The sequence below is a fragment of the Empidonax traillii genome, unplaced genomic scaffold (assembly GCF_003031625.1).
Source record: "Empidonax traillii isolate 1590-97213 ecotype Southwest subspecies unplaced genomic scaffold, ASM303162v1 scaffold27:size3997909, whole genome shotgun sequence".
Lineage (NCBI taxonomy): Eukaryota > Metazoa > Chordata > Aves > Passeriformes > Tyrannidae > Empidonax > Empidonax traillii.
The window spans coordinates 3,333,941-3,355,067 of NW_020955220.1; the positions used below are offsets into that span (position 1 = coordinate 3,333,941).

A 21,127-nucleotide genomic window follows, 5' to 3' on the forward strand; every position below is an offset into this window, starting at 1 on the left:
TAAAGAGGAGATATCTGGGCAATGACAAATGAAGTAATTTGTTATAGATGGCATTGCATGAGAAAATTATCTATAGTAATTCCATTTGAGGGTGGACATTTTCACCCTTCCCTCTTTTCCATGAATCATTCAAAATGGATTCCAATCCAACTGGGAAAGAAAATTTTAAAAACTTGATGCTGCTAATCTTGTATTGGCAATTTTAAAAAAAAATAATCTACACTGGAATTGCATACCCAGTAGGGATTCTATACTACAGCATATGCTACACTTTAAGTAATGGTCATGTGGGTAAAATGTGTTTCTAAAGTATTAGCACAGGCAGGCAAGATTTAAACCAGCAGTTCTTGGCTCTCTGGTATCCCATTAGGGTTGGGGAAGAGTAAGTATTATGGGAGGAAAGGGAAAAAGGACGTGGTGAAAGTGGTTTTGCTCCAGATAAGCCTCTGCTTCCTGCTTCACAATCTTGTTATTTGCCTCAATTTCCCCTCTTATTCTACACAGAGCTGTGAACCACTTTTACACCTTCAGCAAGAAATAAGTGCTTTGGCTTATTTTGTCAAAGGGAAATCTCAGGATGGTTGGAGAAATGGCAGCAGCTGTCTTAACAGCTTAAGGGCCTGAAGTTTCTGCCTGTCCAGACAATCAAACACTTCCTTCACAGAAATAGCGGGAACTTACCCAGCATAGAAAACACCTTCCCTTTTCTGCCAGGGACTTCTAGCAGATTAATACTTTCTCAGGCTTCTTGATCTGGTTAAATCTCAACTAGTACAAGTGTGATGCCTCAAAAATTATAACTGCTGCTCTCCTTTTCTGCACAGGGAGTACCACTAATTAAAATATATATATATAATTAAATATTTAGCATTGGCTTTGCTGATAATCAGTTTAGTTGCAGCCTCTGAGTATGTTATGTATAGTTGTGAAGTAAGATACTGTTCTGCCAGAAGCTGATGTCATATAACTGTACTGAATTTGTCCTTTTGTCTTTTTGCCAAAAACCTTTATTTCCTTGGACAAGGTGGTCCCCTAAAGCTTTTTGAGAGTGCCCCTGAACTCAGCTGGGAAAAGCAAAAGCTCACATATGATTGAAAGATGTAGACTTTGGGCACATCTAAGCAGCACAGGGGTTATGGAGGAGGTGGGAAAGAGCAGAAGACGGAAGTGGAGAAGGGGAGCACAGGCTGGAGAGACAGCACAGGGAGGAAGCAGGGTCATCTGCAGCAGAAAGGGCTTTTGGCAGGTGTTAGTGTGCTCCTGCCCACGGATCCGAGGTCAGACACAGATCCACCACTATATGTGAGATCCTTCTCTACATGTCATGGTCGCAGACAGGTTCAGTGTGGGTGTAAATCACTCTGGAGAGCCAAGCAGCGAGGCCCGGTGCTCTTTGGTCTAATCCTGTGCAGACAATCAAGGTACTTCAACACCCACTGCCACAAACCAAGAGAGTGTAACACCTGCCTATGTCTTGGTCATTCACCTTTGTATTTGTTTGCTGCTGCTTTTTACATTGTTTTGCTTTTTTACTAAACATATTTATTTCCAGGCAGCTGTGATACCAACAAGAACATTTGCACAAGGGATTCAGAGTCCTGTTTATTTTGGTTGGTTGATTTCCTAAAGCAAGCTTCTGTTTAAATTTTGGGGAAAGAATGAAGTACCCAAAGCCTCTCTAAGTATTGAGCTAATTTAAAATCATAAAAGCTCTTTGTATAAATGGTCATTCCATTTTTATTGCAAGCCATGGTGTGTGATGGCTGGGTGCAGATGTCCAAGGCATCTCTGATTTACCTGGCCTGCCTGTACTCTGCCACAGTGGCAGTAGATGTACTGTCTTCTACCACGTGAACAAGCTTAAGCTTACTGTAATAATTTTTGCAGTTTACTTTCACAGTGTCACCTGATAATTGTTAAATTAATACCAAGTCTGGTAACTGTTAAGAATGAGTAGTTACAATATCCTTTTATCTGCATTTGTATGACATCCAGTGGCTGGATGGGTCAATCACAGGCTCCAACTTTTTGTGAAAAATGTAAAAATGAGTCTCAACTCTGTTTGGAATGTGAAAGCAGGAAATGTATTGGTTATTAATGCTATCAGAGCAATTGCTTACTTTTGGTTTAAAAATAAACAGGCCATTTAAACAGCTTGTTCAGTGGAACACGTTGGACATTTGTATGTAGCCTTAACTCATTAGAGCCTTTAGAGTCCTTTCCCACTACTACTGACCTAAACTCATCTCCCCAGTGTTCCCTCTGGGCACAGAGAGGTGAATAAACAATATATCACCCTGGTCAGAAATGAGTAATCTCTGTTTTCCTGCACTTAATAGTTGACTGCACCATGACCAGGACTCTCGTTATTTTTTTCAGGAGCAGTACTGAAATAGGAAACAAATTTTGATTAAAACCCTTGAAATATTTAAAATAGCCAAATATATTATTTCATTATCCAAATAGTATTGAATAAGGCTCCTAAAAAGTTGTTTGAATTGAAAGATCTAGAACTCCACCCTTGTGTTTGAAGTAACTGCCTTAAATGTTAAAGTAATTCATATTCATAGCAGTTGTGTATTTTCTTTGCCTTCATCATAATGACAACGACTTGACAGCACTGCTCTCAGCATTTGCTTATCCATTTTTTTTCCATGCAGGTAATAGTAACAGCTTTTTTTACTGCACATTTAGAAAAGACACAGTTATCATAGAGCATTTTTTGCAAATTTTTTATTATAAGTAATATACTTATATATATATATATACATTTACTAATGCTGCAAAGGAAAAATGTGAAAACATAGAAGTTTCTCTGCTTTTCTTATCTGCTTTACAAGGTCCATAACCTTGTTTCATAAATCCAGCTAATTCCTTGTGCAAGCAGGCTTTTTATACTAGCAAAAGAAAAAACCACAATATTTTTAAAAATATTGCTTTTACTCTCATAAAACCTAATAGAGAAATTAAGCCTTGATGTCTAGTGTCTGAAACCACTTTAAAATTGTGTTTTCAAAATTACCAAATTTCAGGCCTATTATTTATTAATGACAAGCTATTTCAAAGATGTAAAAATATTATTTTGGCAGAAAATTTCCTGTTAAGATAAAGAAATTGGATGCACACAGAACAAAGACTGTGTGAGGCCTGGGTACTGCATATGAGGCAAATGTTAGCAGCAGACAGGAAAACAGCAGCTGTGCACCATTCTTGGACACAAAGTCCTCAGGAGTCACGAGGTTAGCGCAGGATCTCTTTTTTCATGCCTGGTTTTGCTGACTAGAGTCACTTAGTCAACTATAATAATCAGAATAAAAGTCCTCTGCTAAAGTTAGTTTTATGCTAATCTATGGCAAGAAAAAGCAAGTCAAGTCTGTCAGAATTGTATCTAGAAGAAAACAAAGATCAGATATATGAAAATGCCCTTGCTGAGATCCAGTCCTTTGAGCTGCCTCTTGGAACCACACTAAGGTATGCTTCTTTTTGATAATACTATACTCTTCATGATGGATATGTTCCATTCTATAGCTGTTCTTTTAGTCAGTCCAATAGATTAGAAACTTGGTTTTCCTGACCCTGAAGCCTACAGGACAGCTGGGCTTAATTTCAGTGTGATTGGCCCTAAATGAAAAAATACAAACCAAGGTCAGCTACTCAGCTCTTTCCTTTCACCAGGACAAAGCGATCTGTTACTGATGACTGGCTGCGGATTTGCTGTGCAGAAAGAAATTAGTCTTAAAAATGAAAACAAGGGGAAATTTGGTGTAGCAGTGTTTTTAATTTGGCATTAACAGCTGAATTTTTAAAGAATTAATTGCTTCTTAGTCTTACATTTTTAAGAAATGCAACTTCTTTTAATCACTAAAGACACAACTACTTAAGGTTTTACCATTGATATTCCTAAATATCTGAAGATTTCTTTTTTTCCATTTGCAGCTTATGGAAACTGTTTCATGGTAAAAGTGCAACTGAAAAAATTTCCTCTGCGTATTTGTCCCTTTAAAAAGTAATACACAAAAGATTATGATATGTCTAAGAATAATGTCAGTATCTGTAGAAGAGTTTTAAAAATAGCCTGCCTGGCACTGTACGCATCAGGTTGCAGTAACTATCAGGCTAAAAAAAGAAAACTTAATTTATCCTGAAAAAATGTGTCAATCTATTATTCAGTACTTTCGTGATGGGAAAAATAAGAACGTGGGAAGACTGTTACTTCCCACGTTTGAATGATTTCTTGAAGGAATTACTACTGTGGTGGTAGCTTGTAGGATTTTTCCTATTTTCTTTTTGCATCATGCGCTTTGTAGGCGCTTGTCTACATTTGGTATATCCCTGTTGATTTAGTAGGTGTCATCAATAAATTCATCTGAATCAACACTGAATATGATAAAGCCACAAGCACAGACAAGATGTGCAGTCTTTAGTGCCATTTACTAACTCGTGTACAGGTGTAGTTGCGCCAGGGCAGGAGAGATGACAAGTTTGATTACAATAACTGGAAGGGTGCCAAATGCTATTGTAGACCTTGATGCATTCACAGTTGAGAATTGCTGCTAGTTCCTCACTGGAAAAAGTAACTACACATCACCTTGAAGTTTTACACATCTGGCCTATTTTTTTTGCATGGGCTTCCCACTTGTGTGCAGATAACTTTGCCCAGAAAGCAGGTGTATCCTGTCTCCTGAGCATGCAAAACCCAAGGACTAGTTCATCTTTGGCCACAGACCACAAAGTATATAATTTAAATAGAAGATAGGCTATTTCTCCTTCACTGAAAAACGAAGCACTAGGAAACAACATGTCAATTTCTAGTGAAACACAGTAAGCCAACGCGCCAAAATGTGCACTTTTTTGTTATTGTTTTATTTTTACCCCGACTCCCAATTTTCTATAATCTAAAGAATGGAAGGAATCAAGTCTGTGACATAACCTGAATGCAGAAACCCTCTTAGAGCCTCCGTCTCAGGGGTCGGTGCCGCCGGCCCTGGCTGCCGCCTCCTGCAGGGACAGGCACGGGCACGGCCCGCGTGTGCAGGAACGCTTAAATCAAAACAAACCAAACAAATAATAATAACAATAACAATAAAACAAGACCATACCATGAAACAAACCAGAACTATCCCAGAGGAAAAGGCCAGGTTTGACCCTATAAGCCTCCAAAGCGTCCCTGCAGCGCGGTGCCCACGGCGGGCGGGCGGCCCGTCCGGAGCGCAGCCGGGACGGGGCCCGGATTTTGGGTGTCGCTCGTCTGTCACAGGGCGCTGAGCGGGCCGGAGCGGGTGGCGCCGGGCAGACGCCGCTGCCCGCGGTCTCTGCCGGACTCCAGCGCTCGGAGATGCCCGGGGGACGGAGGGGCTTTGCTGGGCTCCCGGGGCGTTGCCGGCGCAGCCCTTCTCCTGACAGGAGTCGCGGGACACCGCCGAGCTGGGACGAACCGGGCGGGCGCGGTGCAACCCGCTCGTCCCTACCAGCCCCTTCCCATCTGTCCTCACCGCTGCCTGAGCCCCCTCCGCTCCGGGAAGCTCTCCCCGCCGGCTCCCACCTCCCGGCTCCGCGGCCGCTCCTCCCTCCCCAGGTCCCTCCCCGGCACCTCCCGCCGCGGCGCGGCCGCCGGGTCCCTCCCATCCAAGATGGCGGAGAGTCTCCCCGAGCATGATCGGATCCTGCAGGAGATCGAGAGCACCGACACGGCCTGCGTGGGACCCACCCTGAGGTGCGGGGCGCGGGGGCCGCGGTGCCGCCGCCGCTGGGCGAAGCTCCCTCGCCCTGCCCGCCCGCCGGCCCGGGGAGCCGCGGCCCAGCCCGGCCGCGCTCTCTGACAGCTGCTCCCCAGGGAGGGCGCGGGGCCGCCCGCAGCGCCGCCGGCGGGAGCGGCCGCTCCGGGCGCGGAGGGGACGCGCAGCCCCGGGGGCCGCTCCGCGGGGGCTCGACCGCCACCCCGGGCCGCGGCGCTGACAGGGGAGGGGGGCCGAGCGGAGGCGGCGGCCGTGCCCCGGCGCTGGGCTGGCCGCTCCCGGGCATTGTGTACCGGGGAAGCAGCGGGGCGAGGAGCGCGGCCTCGGGACGGGGCGGCCGGGCTCGGCCACGCTCGGGGCGCCCGCTGTAACCCAGGGCCGGCCTTTCCTGCCCCGCGCTCGGACACACCGTGGGGTGTGCCGGTACCCCCGGCTCGGTGCTGGGAATGGGACGGAAATCGTGTCGTGTGTGGGTGTTGCAGTGCTCCTCTATGCAGCCTTTAATGATGCGGTCTGAAACATCCTGCCCTGGTCAGCTTCCTCCTGGAGATGTGGCAGTGTTTAGGGCATTTCTGATGTGCCATGACTTCAATGGTTTGGTTTTTTTCTTCTCCCTCCAATTCCACATACTGCCAAATAGCATAGCCTGCATGTTGGAAAAAACGTTTTGCATAACCTTTCCTGTTAGGAGGGGAACGTGAGAGAGAGATGAGAAGTGCAGTGCCTGGAGAGAGCGAATTGGGTAATGGAGGAGGCCCACTGGGAAAGGGGATCTTCATCCTGGAGCTGTGTTGATGATTCCCTGATTAGAGATGTCTGAAAGAAGTGAAAAAGCACGGATGCTAGCCAAACGGGGGAGAGAGAACTGTGAATTCTTCCCTCTGAGAAGATACAGAGTGCCTGTTTGCAGAGAACTGGAAAAGGCAGTTTGTGTGGCAGCATGCTGCACAGTGGTGAGCACGGTGCTGCTTGCTTTTCCTGGAGCAGGAATAATGCCTGCTGGAGAGTGTGGATGGGGCTGGAAAAGGGTGAATGCAGGGTACACGGATCTCCTGTGCCGAGAACTGATGGAAGAGAAATTTATGTTGCGTGCAAAATGGATCATTTTGCACTTCACAGCAAATGATTTTGAGGTTGGCTGTGTGTGTCTGCAATGGGTCCTCCAGAGCAGTGTGGAAGGTGGCAGTCTGGGCATTTGTGCGAGGCTGGGGCTAATCAATCCTCCAAGAGCCCAGATGGTAGGGTGGTCCAGACATCACACGGGGGCTGCTTGTCAGGTCAGTCTGGTCTTGGAGGTCAGCTTGGAGCCAACTACACTTTAATATCCCCTTGTGTTCTTTAAACACAGCCAGTACTGGGGATACAGAGTGGAGATGCTGAAACTGAGCATCACAAGGACCTTCACTTGTGAGACCATGAGAGCTCAGGCTGAGAGAAACTGGCTGAGGTGCTTTCAGGCTTGAGTTGGCCCTGGAGGCAGTTTAGCCATGTTTCAGTTAACGTGCCCAGGCAGGCTGAGGCTGATGTCTGGAATAAACCACACCAAAACAAAAACCGTAGCAGCTAAATATTAAATATAATTGCAGTTTTGCTACCATCTCCATGATAGAGCTTATATCACAGTACACGGTGTAAAGGATGTAGAGAGAATCAGGCTACACGGTAGAAGAAGGCGTGTTTGGGAACCACAAGTGTGGATGAGGAAGGGTATATGAATCTCTTATCCATATTAAGCATTTAAAATGTGCCTAAATTATTATAAATACGGACATTTAATTTCTTAATTTCTTTGCATGTTCCTGTCCTTTCTTCTATTTGTGTCTCATCTATCTTGTCCATCTTGTTATCTCACTGACTTTCCAGTAGGGGAATTTTACATTGCTGACTGTAAGGATTTTTTGGAGAAGAGTGCATATGGTCTGATTTAAGCTCTAGTGTTCAATTACAAATAAAAAAAATGAGGCTAAAGAATGGTTACACCTGGCAGAGTGTTTTGAAAGAAGTCTGGCCAACATCACTGTAATATCCTGCTACTTCATAAGAATACTAGTGTTTAAAATCAAAACTGTAGCAATTTGCTCAGCTATGTCTGTTACAATTTGTGAATTGCTGCGTAAAACTGAGAAATGCCGCAACTAATTTCAAGATCTAATTCAGTGAACAGAAGCATGAACGTAAAACGGAGCGTTATTTTCTGTGTGAGATCTAGGTTTTACTTGCTAGACAATATGAATCAAAGAAATGAGTTGAGTAATTATATTCAGTTGTGTAAGACTACAACATGAAGTGATCCATTGATTTCCAGTCACAGAAGCCATTGAAGCCAGTTGTCTCATGTAATGACTGAAATTACATTCATTTCATTATGTGAAATGCAATGTTTTCATAATCTGTGGTCTGTAATGCTGGGAGAATGTTTATAGCATTGTCACATGAGATAAAGTACCAACATACCTACTTAAATAGCAGAACAAAAGAAGGGGCTCGAGATGAGCGGTTTGGAGAAGTGGCATGAAGTATAGGGATATGCAAGGTATGACTTATCCTCAATTGTTCATATCAAGATCTTAATGTCTTCCTAGTGCATCCATGTTTCATAAAAGAAGTGTAATATTTTTTGTGAGCTGTATGTAGATTCCATGGAAACACATTACTGCACTTGTTTTTCTTCACTTTGCTAGTTCAGCATAGCTGCCCCTGCCAGGGTGCTGTTTCCTACCCTGCTACAAGAATGACAGCACTTGTTCTCATGATATAAAAACCAATAGCATTTATTGATATATATAATGGTTTTGTGTATAATTTACAAGTAAGAAACAACATAGAGATTGATCTTGCAGGTGATTTTCTAGTATTGAGATCTACCCATATAAAAGAATGTGAAATGCAGTCCTTTATAGGAGGAATCAAGGTACAGCTGGTACAATTGGGATTATTTACTATTTAGGAGAGAAAGTTAGCTCCTAAAGATTGCTTCGCATCTCAAGAAATATGAAATGGAAGAGATTGGATTTGATGACATTAATTTTCTTTTTAGATTTTAACTGGATGAATTTATTGATTTGAAATTGCTGGCATTTTACTTGCATCTCTAAATTCAGTAACACATGCTGAATCATTATAAATGAGACTTAAACAACTGTATAGCATGCCATTCATTAAACAGGCAGACTGCATATAGCAAACCAGGATTAATTTTTTTTTCATCAGACTGTGAAACTTTTATCAACATCTTTTTAGCTTTAATGGCTAACAAAATGAGATTAGTGACAACACCTGTTAAAGGCTCATCACTCTCACCTTTTTATATAGCATGTTAATATCTTGTAATTCACGTCACATACTTTTGGGCTTTGCAAACCCAGGGAGAATTATCAGCACATTCCTGGTCTTTATAAAGGAATTGGAAAAAGACAAAAAGAAAGAAAGGCAATTCCTATATTCTCTCTCTCAAAAAAAAAGATAAATTAAAAAATTAATAACAAGAAAACTTTCAGGCTCACTAAACTCCATATAAATACAGAATTTCAAGAGTCAGTTTTTAATATTGTCTTCAGACTTGTTGAATAGTCAGTTGGACATACTGGGGAAGCTAAAAAGATAAATTCTGTTCAGAAGAAAATAATTGACCTTATCTGATGGTTAGCTTTCGGTTGACTGAAAAAGGTCAAAGTGTAGCTCAGCAGAGTAGAAGTTGTTGTTCTGCTGGTTTCCTGATATACTGTAGTCATGAGTCTCTTTGAGTCTGTGGTAATGTGTAGTATTTCAAAGCCTTTTTAAAAAACAAACGAATTAACTCTTAAACTCTAGATTGGCAATGTGTTGTGTAAGCACATCACAGACTTTCTCTGAACACTTCATCTCATGAGCTTTGCATCACTGAGTCTGCACTGTTCTGTGATCCTCCTGTCAGAGGCGGACTTCCTTACCCACAGTCTGATGTCCAAACAATAATACAAAATAATACAAAAGTAAAATGAAATACTCGATGGTGGCAATTTTGTAGCTAAAGTGAAGTTGATAAGAAGATGCTATGTCTGTTGATGTATCTGTAAGTGGGATGTACTCTGTGGCTTTAAGCCACAATTGCAGCTCAGAAAGCAGTTCTCAAAAGTCAGCTTAAAAATGCTTTTGAGCAGCTTCTCTGTTCCTGGAATCTGTCATCACCAAGCTGTTGCCTGGTAGATGTTAGAGCATCTTCTAGGTTGCTCTAAGTTGTGCTGGCCTGAAACTTCTTTGCAGAGTTACTAGAGGGCCTCCTCTGAAGACATCTCATTGGCCTGTTGTCTCTGGCTGTGGGAATCACACCCCCAAGAGCCGTTTGGTTGATGCATTTCTGTCTGATGCTGCAGTTTGCTGCAGTGACCTTCCCCTGATCTAGGACTGCATTGCACTGCTAAAAGCAGCACTGAGCCACCCGGCTGCAAAGCATAATCACTTCTGCATGGTGCTGCTTTTTTCTCACTTAGGTTAAACAGTTTGGAGGTTGGATGTATATTTGTTATGAGGCTCATAAATGACTATGGTGAAGTGTTACAACTAACTGATAGCTGTTCATCCTGAACTTCTATCCTTGTGTTGCAGAAAAGTTGAAAGTACACTTCAGAAGGTACACTGAAGGCACACTTCAGTAAGACATCATTAGAAGAATAAGCAAGACTATTTTTCCTTTCCTGATCAAAGTCTCTAAGAAAATTCAGCAGTAGAAATACGGAGCGAGAGTCAAATTCTGCTGCTTTTACTGTTCTGTTAAACTGAGCTCTGTAATTTGTATTTTTGAGATATTTTTGTATCCGTTGAGGGGGCCTGTCCAAAGCCAAGTGTATAAAGCTCCTTAATGCTCTGAAACCTCAGTGTAACTTGTTTTACTGAAATGATACGTTACTGTTACTAGCAGGCATACTTTAACTGTGTGATTCTGAATCCTTCGCACAGCAGTTAGTAAGCAGTAACATAGGCAGTATGAATGACTTCTCAAAATGTGGGAAGATAGTACAGCATTAACACAGTTGCAGGCAGGGAAATACATTTTCTGAGTACCTGTGGGCTGTTGGGATTTGTGTTGTGGTTGTCCAATGACGAACTGTGGTTGCCCTCATTTTTGCTGTGTGGTCTTACTTGTCAGGTAGGATTGTCTGAAGGCATTTTTCTGTGTTTTCATTGTTTTGGTTTTGGAGTATGAGCCAGCAATTCATGTTTTAGATTATAGCTTAGTTTTGCTTAAATATAGCGCAAACATATGAGGAGTCTGAGATCATCAGCCAGTGCTTTAAATCAGAATTTAAATGGTTTGATCATGTGTTTCAATTTCAAACAGTATGATAATCTCTTACAGAATTGTAAGCTATTGGTTTGAAAATGAGTAGTCTGTATCTTTATTAATGGTCTGTCTTTGAGCCCTGCTCAGTTTTCAAGTTAATGTCCTTCATTCCTAGTTCCCTTTCAGACTGAAGTTACAAAGTAGGCCCAAAAAAACTGGAAATTCCTTGCATGATAACTGTGGTCTTTTTTGCATCAGGTCAGAGAGTGTACTTTTATATATATTGTTGTGGTTTAACCCCAGCCAGCAGCCAAGCACCACACAGCCACTTGTTCACTCCCCCACCTGCAGGATGGGGTAAAAGCTGGAAAACTACTGGACTGAGATAAAGACAGTTTAATAAGGAATGCAAAAGCTGCACACACAAGCAAAACGTGGAATTGATTCACTTCTTCCCATGGGCAGACAAGTGTTCAGCCATCTCCAGGAGGCCAGGGTCCCATCACATGTAGCGGTGATGTGGAAAGACAAACACCATCACTCCAAACCTTTTCCCCTTCTTCCTTCTTCCCTCTACTTTATACCCTGAGCATGATGCCATGTGGTTTGAAATACCCTTTTGTGAGTTGGGGTCACCTGTCCTGGCCATGTCTCCTCTCAACCTCCCATGCACCCCCAACCTCCTCACCAATGTGGCAGCGTGAAAACGCCTTGACTCTCTGCAAGGCCTGCTCAGCAGTAAAAACGTCTCTATATTATCTCTATATGATATTATTGTATTGATAACATAGCACAAACCCAAAACACAACCCCATACTAGCTACTGTGAAGAAAATTATCTCAGCCCAAACCAGCACATATATTTATATATCAGTTTAGTAGCGAACTCCAGTTTTGTAACTGGGTTGTTAGGGAGTGAGGAGAATGGCCTGCTTGCTGTGAAAAGTGTATCCTGAAAAACCTGACACTACAGTGTCAGTTTTAGGTTTTGTTGCTTCGTGCAGGATTTGATGGTATTCCAAATGTTTAGGTTGAAAGGCAAATATCAACAGCCAGATAAAACAATTGTCTATTTGATGTATATTGCTATGAAGGAGCATTTTTTTTTTACTGCTAGTCTAATATATAGAGTCAAAAGGGCATAAAAAGAGTGTGTGCTGGAGACTGATTAATCTGACATTCAGAGCAGAACTGCAGCTCTGATTTTTCTATAGGCTAGCCTGATAATTCCAGTCAGATTTTTCATTGGCAGCAAAAGTATTTTAGAAGGTGAGGATTCACTTGCATTGCTACAAGTTTCAACATATTACTTCTGAACTTTTTATAAAGCCTGAAACCAGATAATCGTATCTGCACTGCATTTTTCTGCTGTGAAAAAAACCTTTAGGTTCAATGCTGATTCAGTTCATCATGAAATATGTGTCTGCAAATCAGGTTATCTTGATCTTTTAAGTGTTCATGCATCAGCTTCTGACTCAGTTCTTGCAGTGATTTCCAAATGAGCTACTGCCAAGTGAAGTTTTAATGTAGCTAGTAACCTGTGTAAATGCCTCTGAAACAGCTCCCTCCAATTTCACAAGCATTACCGAAGAGTTGAGATTGCCCCAGTGTTTAGGAAACAAGTTTCAAAATACGTTAAAGCTTTTAAAACAGAGGTATCATCTGCTGAGAGATCCAGAATAGTGTACTTAATAGGTGTTTCGTCTAAATTTAGCCTTCTCATCATATGAATATCTTATGCTTGTGCACTCTTACATCAGTTAAATACAGGAAAGTCAGTTCTTATTCCTGTCATCTCTTCATTGACTTCTTATTCAAGCTGATTTTATTTAGTGTCTGGTGACCCAGATTTTGGACCTGCTATGTGCATAGGAAGTGCATGATTTTACATCCTTCACAAGTGCCAGTCACATGAGTACTTGCTTTCTTGCAGATTTTTTTGGAAAGCCAGCAGCATAGCCTGTACTCCAGTTTTCTTCGTGTGTTGCTGAGCCATTGCTCCGAGACTTTGCATTTTCCTCAGTACCTGAGGGAGCCTTGGCATCATTCAATTAAGTATGAGTTTAATTTTGACTAAGTGCTAAGAGTGTTTGCACATACGAGGCTGAAATTACAGTGACTCAGTTAAACAAGTTTTGTCGTGTTGCATTTTATGTATTATACTACTAAAATGAGTTAATACAAATCAGTGAGGATAAATATTTCTTAAATAATGCTTTTAAGATAGTGCCCGGAATGGATTTGCAAATAGGAAACTATTTCTATGGATTGTAATAAACTATTAAGTAATAACTTGTTCAAAAACATCAACATAGCTTCATGCATCAGCATCAAGTAATCACATGAGATTTTATCTTACTGAAGGATTTGCTGTGGCTAGTTATAAAATCTAGCTGTTACCAGCCATTCTGGCTATTTTCTGGTGGTGGTTGAAATGCCCAAATCTAATCCTTGTTGCCACAGACCTTGACATAACAATGACAGAATTCTCAATTTGATGTTCAGCTTAAAATATGTTCAGCAATGCATCTCTTCCTCATCTTGTACATGTCTACTATGGAATTACTGGTACACCTGACAAATGGTGTGCTGTGCATGAAGGAGTTAATGATCTCCTGGAGCCTGGCTGAAGTCCTTCCAGTACCTCAACCTTTGCCAGTAATAGCAAACTAGTAGGGAACTTAATCACTGACAGAGGTATTAAGAAGGAAAGAAACAGATTTTAGAGTGCATCAACCTTGATGAAAAGGCATGGGGTTTGACAGAGAGGACCTAAAAAAGACGCTGGGGATTTTTTTTTTTTTTTTATATAGCATGAGAAAAGTGTTTGGCTCTAATTGGGTAGGATTTTCACTGTCTTAGGGAAAGTAATTTGCTTGCAGTATTTCAGTGGGTGTAGCTTGCAATCCTGTGAATCAGAGTAATACAAAATTGTAATTCATATACTGTTGTATGTGTACCTAGGGGATACTTTTGAGACATTTCAGCTTCAGAAAGAAGTGTTTCAACTTTCAAGTATCGCATACTTCAGTTTGAATACATTCTCCCTTCTGTTACAGGCATTTAGATGTTTCTGTTGGTAGCAGCTCTCATTGGCACTTTCACAGTTTGCCCACTACCTTATGCATAGAGTGACTTCGAAGGCTCTTTACCCCGTTTTATTCATCAAGGCAATATTTTCTTCTGAGTTTTGTTTGAATTTCAACATAAAAGTGACATAGTAGGTACTGCTTTATACTGTATATTTGTTCAGTTTTGTTTCATAAACTTAGGAAGCTGTAAGCAGTTAGCCAGTGTGTGCTACCTCCTCTTGAAATGTGGAGTTTCTGTGGTGTGCTGGACTGTCACCTTTTCCTAAGAATGGAACAGATTTTCTTAGTTTGTTTATGGAGCAGGTAGAGGACTGGAGTGAGTCAGTTGCTTGAACACTTTTAATGGCTTCCTAACAGAGAGAAAGTCTGTGAGTTAGTTTCAGTTCGGCTTCTGAATTGAAAACAGACTTTTTTTAGAAGTCATCTTTTGTTTTCTTCAGTGATCCTGGTAGATGTGCAAAGTGTATGCAGTACAGGCTGCTGTTTTGCATAAGTAAAAACTATACAATGATTTTCTCTGTATAGGCTATTGGACTCATAGAGTTAACAAAAATGAATAATGTAAAATTATTGTAAAATATATGCTTTGGTTACGTTTGCAGAGGAATGTACCTCATCAAAGAATTATCTGGTTTAATCAGTATTAAATAGAATACATTCTTAATCCATTTGATTTTGAAACTTTTAAATTACTGTATATTTTATTTAATCTGGAACTTCTTGAATTTCTGAAATAATATATTTACATCTGTGTAGTGTGGGTATTCAATACCGAAATAACTAACACATTTCTGACATTAAATGTTCTGTTCTATTTCACATGTCTCATGAAGAGGCATATGAAGTTGTTGACATGAAATTTATTTTGTCAATTGATATGTATTTATCTTTTATTTATGTCTCAAGTGCTCTAAGTAAAGATGACAGATTAGCTAGAGGTTGTAAGAGATGGCTAATTATTTCTGGAACACGTGTAATAGAAATCTGATCAAATTTTCAAAAAGAACTTAGAAGCTCACTGTTTGATTTACAGATGAATCCATTGCTACTAAAATGTGACAAAACAGTCTATGGAAATATTAAGGGAAAATAAGAATATTACTCTGTGAACTTCAATTTCTTATTTTATTTTCCATGAAATAGATTCCAACTACAGCCACTTGGATCTATTTAAGTCTATGGAACAGATGGTCAAACTTGGCATTTCGTTATGTGGCGATGCCGGTACCAAAGTGAGTGAAGGGTCTGTTGCCCTTGCTGTCTTTTAATCTACTATTACAACACAAAATGAGAAAAAAAAAGTTAGTGCAGCACTTGTTTTTTCAGTTTCTTGCTTCATACATCTGTAAGTCGCACAAAGGCTTAGCAGGAAGAGGCATCTCCTTGGTCAGCAGTGTAAAAACAGGAAGGAGGAAGTCTATTGCAAATCTGGGTGTACTGATTATCAGTTCATGTTTCGCTGCAGAGGATGTCCATTAACAGCCATCAGCGTGATCCATTGCTTATCCAGCACGAACAATGACTGCTGTAGTGCTGCTACTACAGAACAAGGACCCTGCTTATAGGAAGTAATGTTAACTAACAAACTGTACTCGGCCCTTTCCTGCTCATAGAAACAGGATACTATTAGTGAGAACAATTCACAGAAATTGCACATCCAGGAAAACCAGGCAAGCAAAGCAGAACAGCTAAACTAAGATTAATAAAATCTTTTAGCTTGACTTCTGCATTGTTTTGGCATGTAATAGGATCTTCTAAATAGAGTGGTGAGATGTAATTATGAATAAGGATGGCAGAACTGGACCCTAGGTAATGCCTGGCATTGAAAGACTGCTTAGGTTTTAAGAAATGTGCTTATTACCAGAACTGCAGTTGAATTACAGGAAACACCTGGACATTATTTTATAAAGCATTTAAGAGTGCATGCAGCAACCTATATGAAATTACTCCGTGGAAAATCCCTACAAAGTTTGCAGTTTGTGTAAACAGAAAATATCTTTGTATATTGTAGGACAAAGGAAGTCTTTGCAGTGTTTCCTGTGAAATTGCAGCTTAAATGGAGTGTATGATACAGTATTGTGGTTAGGGATGCCATGGTTATAGTCATAGTGACAGGGCTGTTTAAAGGGCAGAATCTTAATTTGCATTGTCAGTGTTTTGTGCTTGCATTGATCCCTCTGAACTCATCGTGGAAATGCAAATACTGATGGCTGTCAATGGACATCCTCTCCAGCGAAACGTGCTGATAATCAGTACTTTGTTTCATAATTTTATTTATTATATCCCTTCGTTGGTTGTGGCCTTTTTTTGTGTGTTTTTTTTCTTAGTGAAAGGAGAAATAGGGAGAGAGGACAAACATCTAGTGGGCCACCTCTTAATTGATTAAAGTGATCAGGTAGTTTTTTTTCCCCTGAATCTGAAGATCTACAAATGAATCTTCTTCTCTTGCATCTGTTGCAGGTCTGAAGCTGCACGGTCAGACTTATGTTCCATGTCAAACTTGTACAACTGTTGTACAGATATGTGTAATTCCTGTCATTGTTACAGCATTCATGGGGTTGTAACTGATTGGCACTTACTGAGAGGTTATCAGTATCCTGAAAGGAATGTGGGTATACAGTTTTTAATTGCTTCATATGTCTTGTGTAATCAGGAAATGAAAGACTTTGTGGCAATGTGGGCAGGGATGGGGAACCTGCAATTCATCCCAGAAATGGGACAGAACAGGATGGGTTAGGGAGGCGTGAAAGTGGTGAAAGGTGACAAGTCATTAATGAGGAGCTTCTTCATCCTGTAAAAAGATTGGTATTTTTTTTCTCTATTTTTTTGGGTTTTTTTGGCTATTTTTGAAATAGATGTTCTGTTTTAAAAGTCTTTACTGCTGACTCTGTTATCATAAATGATTACTAGAAAGAGAATTATTAACTAAAAAATTTATAGTAATGCTCCATAAGCTCAGAGTTGTTTTTTCTGAATATGGATTGCAACTAGAAGTTGAACCATTGCCCATTTAAAACAACAAACCTCACACTCAAAACAAACCCCAAAACCTTCAAGAAATAATAGATTTAAAAAAAAACCAAAATGGGGTTTGTTAAATATTATTTTTTCTTTGTCTAACAGACTGTTTTAGCAATGATTTTTAATTGACAGGGTTATTTATCACCAGTCAGGAATTCATATTATTTTCTGAATCATTATTTTCTGCTTCTGATTGAAAAGTTACAGCTATTGCCATAGATATGGGACAAAATTACTTAGTTCTGATTCTGATTATTCTTGCAAACTATTTTTCCATGCTAAAACAGATTATGGGAGAAGTTGTATTAGGTTGATAGTTATTGTTATTTTCTGGTAAGAAGATAACAAAGATGTGCAGACTGGGGATGAGGAGGAAAAAGGCAAATTTGGGGTATTTGCTTAAGTTTCAAAAAATAATATTAAGCTCCTCTCCTTTTACACTTATTTGTCTGTATGTACTTCCTTTGCCTGCTTTTCTAGTAGTCCATGGTCAATGTATTAAATGAATTTCTGAGCTTATATAGTTGGTTTTTTGCATCTAACTTTTTATTTCCCTTCTCCTTAGTGAAATGTTCATGCTCTTTCAATCTCATTTGCACTCAGACATTTAAGGACATATATCCTGATTGCATGTACAGAAATATTTATATGATGTTATAGTAGAAATATCCTTTTGAAGTGGGACTGTAATCCTTTGTGAAGAGATCTGTGATAGTGGCTTAGAGTGATAGTGCATATGTGTGTTGTTATTATGGAATAGATCAGATGATTTCAGGATGGTTGAATTTTAAAAGGAATATTATTTTTGAAGGGTCAGGTGGAATTCTTGGCATGTTAAGTTTCACGATTCTTGGCTAAATTTTAATTCTCTGGAGATAAGCCTTTTTGCTTTCTTAGCAGCTGGTGTTTTTGTGCATAGAATGGTGCCCTCTGGTGCTTCAATGTAGTTTTGCACGTAAACACAAGAAGGCGTCAGTAAGACCTATTATATACATATTTTTCATAATGTGTTTCAGTTTTGAAAGTAAAAATTTTAAGGAAGTTTTTATGGTGTAAAGTAAACTTTTTTTTTTTTTTCAATTGGAAAACGGTTGCATATCTGAAAATTCTCCTTTTTTTTTCTTTTGGAACCTGAATTTAAATCTGTTTATGCTTGTTCTTCTCCCTTCAACCTACTGGTAAAAATGATCAAGATAAAAATATCCCTATTGCAATAAAATTGATCCAGTTATTGAGACATCTTTCTCCTTTAGGTTAGTCTCTGACTATTCCGACTTAATTTTTTGTTCTCATACAAGTACTTCCTGCACTTTCTATTTACCTAGCCTGGCATTAATATGAGTCGTATTGTCCAGTTGATGGGATGAGTCAGAGAAAAAAGTCCCTCTGTTTATATACAGAGTTCTGGGAAATACAGACAGATGACCTGTGACACATTACCAGAAAAATTGTTCTGCTCTGCTTGTGCTCTTTGTGGGTTCCCTACTTGCCCAGTCAATTAGGAAAGAAAATATTACCCATCCTATCACTGATTCGCAGTATTGGTGTAGTGGTCACTCAAGTTACTCTTCTCTCATTCCAGATTGAAAGTTAAGGTGATATGTTGTGGTGTTTTAGATTTTTTTGGTGCCAAAATCAAATACAAACTTCTGCCTCCGACATCAGTAATTTTTTTTTTTCCCCCGGTTTGAAGACTCATACTGAGAAAAAACCTTCTTGTCAGAACCTTCTTGTTTCATGGTATGAATTAACCAGGTTCCTATAGCTGTGTAGATCAGATGTTGAAAGTAATTGTAATACAAACTGATCATGTGTTTCAGTTTGGCACAGTTCAAATTTGTGCTGTATTTCAGACCACCACCAATCACTTCAGGGGCCCATAAAGCTGAAGAAGATCCTTAGGATTCTTCGTTCAGAAGCGTATAAACAAAAGTTGAAAGAACTATATATTACACATGTAAAAATTCTTTTGGTGTCCTAGGCACGTTTGCCCCATTTTGTGACATTTCCCACTGATGTATATGAAGCAATTTACAGTGAGAGATTTTTAGGGTAGGCAGATAAGCATGTAAAAGTCATCTCCTAAAGAAATGGAGATGGAAGGGTTACTGTGTCCTCATTCTCTTTCCAACAGAATTCTGTGTGTGTGTGTTGTAAAGTCTGTTAATTTTGTCTTGTAATTTAAAAGAATAACCTCTAGGATGCTTTCAGGATTCCATGTCTCTCTGCAAGATACTACAATATGGTGATTTTGTCTCCCTGTGTAACTCTGAAAAGTGCAGAATTGCTGTCAGGATTGCTTGCAGTGCCATTATCTGGTGAAATATACACTTTCAGATAATTATTCAAAGCTAGCAATTACTTTGTTTAGGTAAATGTAGGTAATCTTTGAAATGTTTGTATGGAAAATAAGCTTCAGTATCAGAAATAAACTATACTGTACAATGTGTGATGTTCCACAATGGGTAAATCAGGTGTGGGTAGTCTCAGTTGTGTTTGCAGATTTGAGAAAAAGCCTAGTTTCTGTCCATGGCCAGAGATGGCATAGCTCTATAGAGTACACTTTTCCGAAAAGGTCAGTACTTTAGACCAGACTTGGTTCTGAAGCCCTTGAAATAGCAGGTGTGTAGTGTCCTAAGAATACAGCATCTTAGGGAAATTAGTAAACTTGTTTCATTCATCTTCTTCTCACCGTCTCTTCTCTCGCTTTTTCACAGGAAGTTGTGATGCCAAGTGTGAATTTCTTTTAAATACTCTGATGATTTCTTTCTGTAAAAGTGAGCAGTTTGTCTCAGGAGTTTTTCCACTCCTGAGGTTTGCTGAAGAAGGTTAATTTGTTGTTGTTCCCACAAGATGGAGCTGTCTACATTTGTAATGAATATGGAATTTATACTACTAGTGCATCTTAGGGACCTCTGACAAAATAGTGGTTTAGATCACAGATCACAATTTTATTAGTATCTTTGCAGAAAAGGGTACAATGTAGAACATGAAATAGTAACTATCATTTTAAAAGGTAGGGTAATCTTGTGGTTAAGGCATTAGGATGTACACAGTATTGATTTCTCTCCCCAATTTTGAACAGTTATTCTCTGTATGATTTTGAATTAAATATTGCGATAATACCCTGGAGATTAAAAATAAGTACTTTATGATTATAAACTTAATAATAAATAGCTTTCATATATATTGAGGAAAACATAATAAACACAAATTTTTATGACAGTGAATCTGCCTATACTGCATTTTATGTGCTTCCAGAATTTCTGGCTATGCTGTCTGGAGTTGTTTGATAACATTTTAAGGAGAAATCATCTAATCTCAAGTGATTTCCTTCTGTCAGTTTTTTAACAGCATGTCTGACTGTATTGGCAGATCTGAAATGGATTGAAAAGTTGACAAGGCAGCTATTGGATACCCCCAGATCGTCAGGCAATAACTAGGTCCAAAAAGACAGTGCCTTGCAACCACCAAAGAAAGTTTGGTTGGACAAAATCAAGTGTGGAGTTCCTCTTGCCCCATGTTTTTTCAATCTTATTCTCTCATTTTAGGCATATTTGCTTTATTGTGTTTTACTACTGTTTTCATTTATGCTTACATTGCACAGCTCCCAGTTTGAGCACGTGGTGATAGGTGGAAGCCTCCTGTCTTTGTGATAATGATGCTGCTTTCTGAATTTCCTTTGAGAACACTGGAAGGAGACCTGAGCTTGGAGACTCCTTCTACTCTTAAAAAAAAAAAAAAAGGCTAAAGGAAGCAGTAATAAATTGAACTTTTTTTTTTTTTTTTTTTTTTTTTTTTTTTTTTTTTTTTTTTTTTTTTTTTTTTTTTTTTTTTTTTTTTTTTTTTTGGCGGGGGGGTGGTTTGTTTTGGGTTTTTTTTGCTTTAGCATAGAGTACTGTATAGATGGTGAGTCCAGTCCATTCAGAGGAGGCTCATGTGTTCCTGATATCTGTGAAGGCACTGTCTGGTCCTCCTAAACTTTTTTTTTCTCCAGAAACTCTGGAGACAAGTGTGTG

The 21,127-nt window shown here is 39.7% G+C and overlaps 1 protein-coding gene across 9 annotated transcripts in view; it reads left to right on the forward strand.

Annotated features, from left to right (window-relative positions):
* The first annotated feature begins 3,239 nt into the window (after positions 1-3,239).
* The window catches only part of EXOC6 (exocyst complex component 6), an 89,007-nt gene continuing 71,119 nt past the window's right edge, over positions 3,240-21,127 (forward strand). For 3 of the 9 annotated variants that reach the window (XM_027909231.1, XM_027909236.1, XM_027909252.1), the window contains exon 1: positions 3,243-3,471. In XM_027909231.1, coding sequence (XP_027765032.1) covers positions 3,350-3,471 — 122 coding nt within the window. In that variant the 5' untranslated portion in view covers positions 3,243-3,349. Of the gene's footprint in view, positions 3,472-5,582; positions 5,714-21,127 lie in introns of those variants that run through there. The other 6 variants (XM_027909244.1, XM_027909271.1, XM_027909259.1 and 3 more) reach the window with 3 other exon arrangements.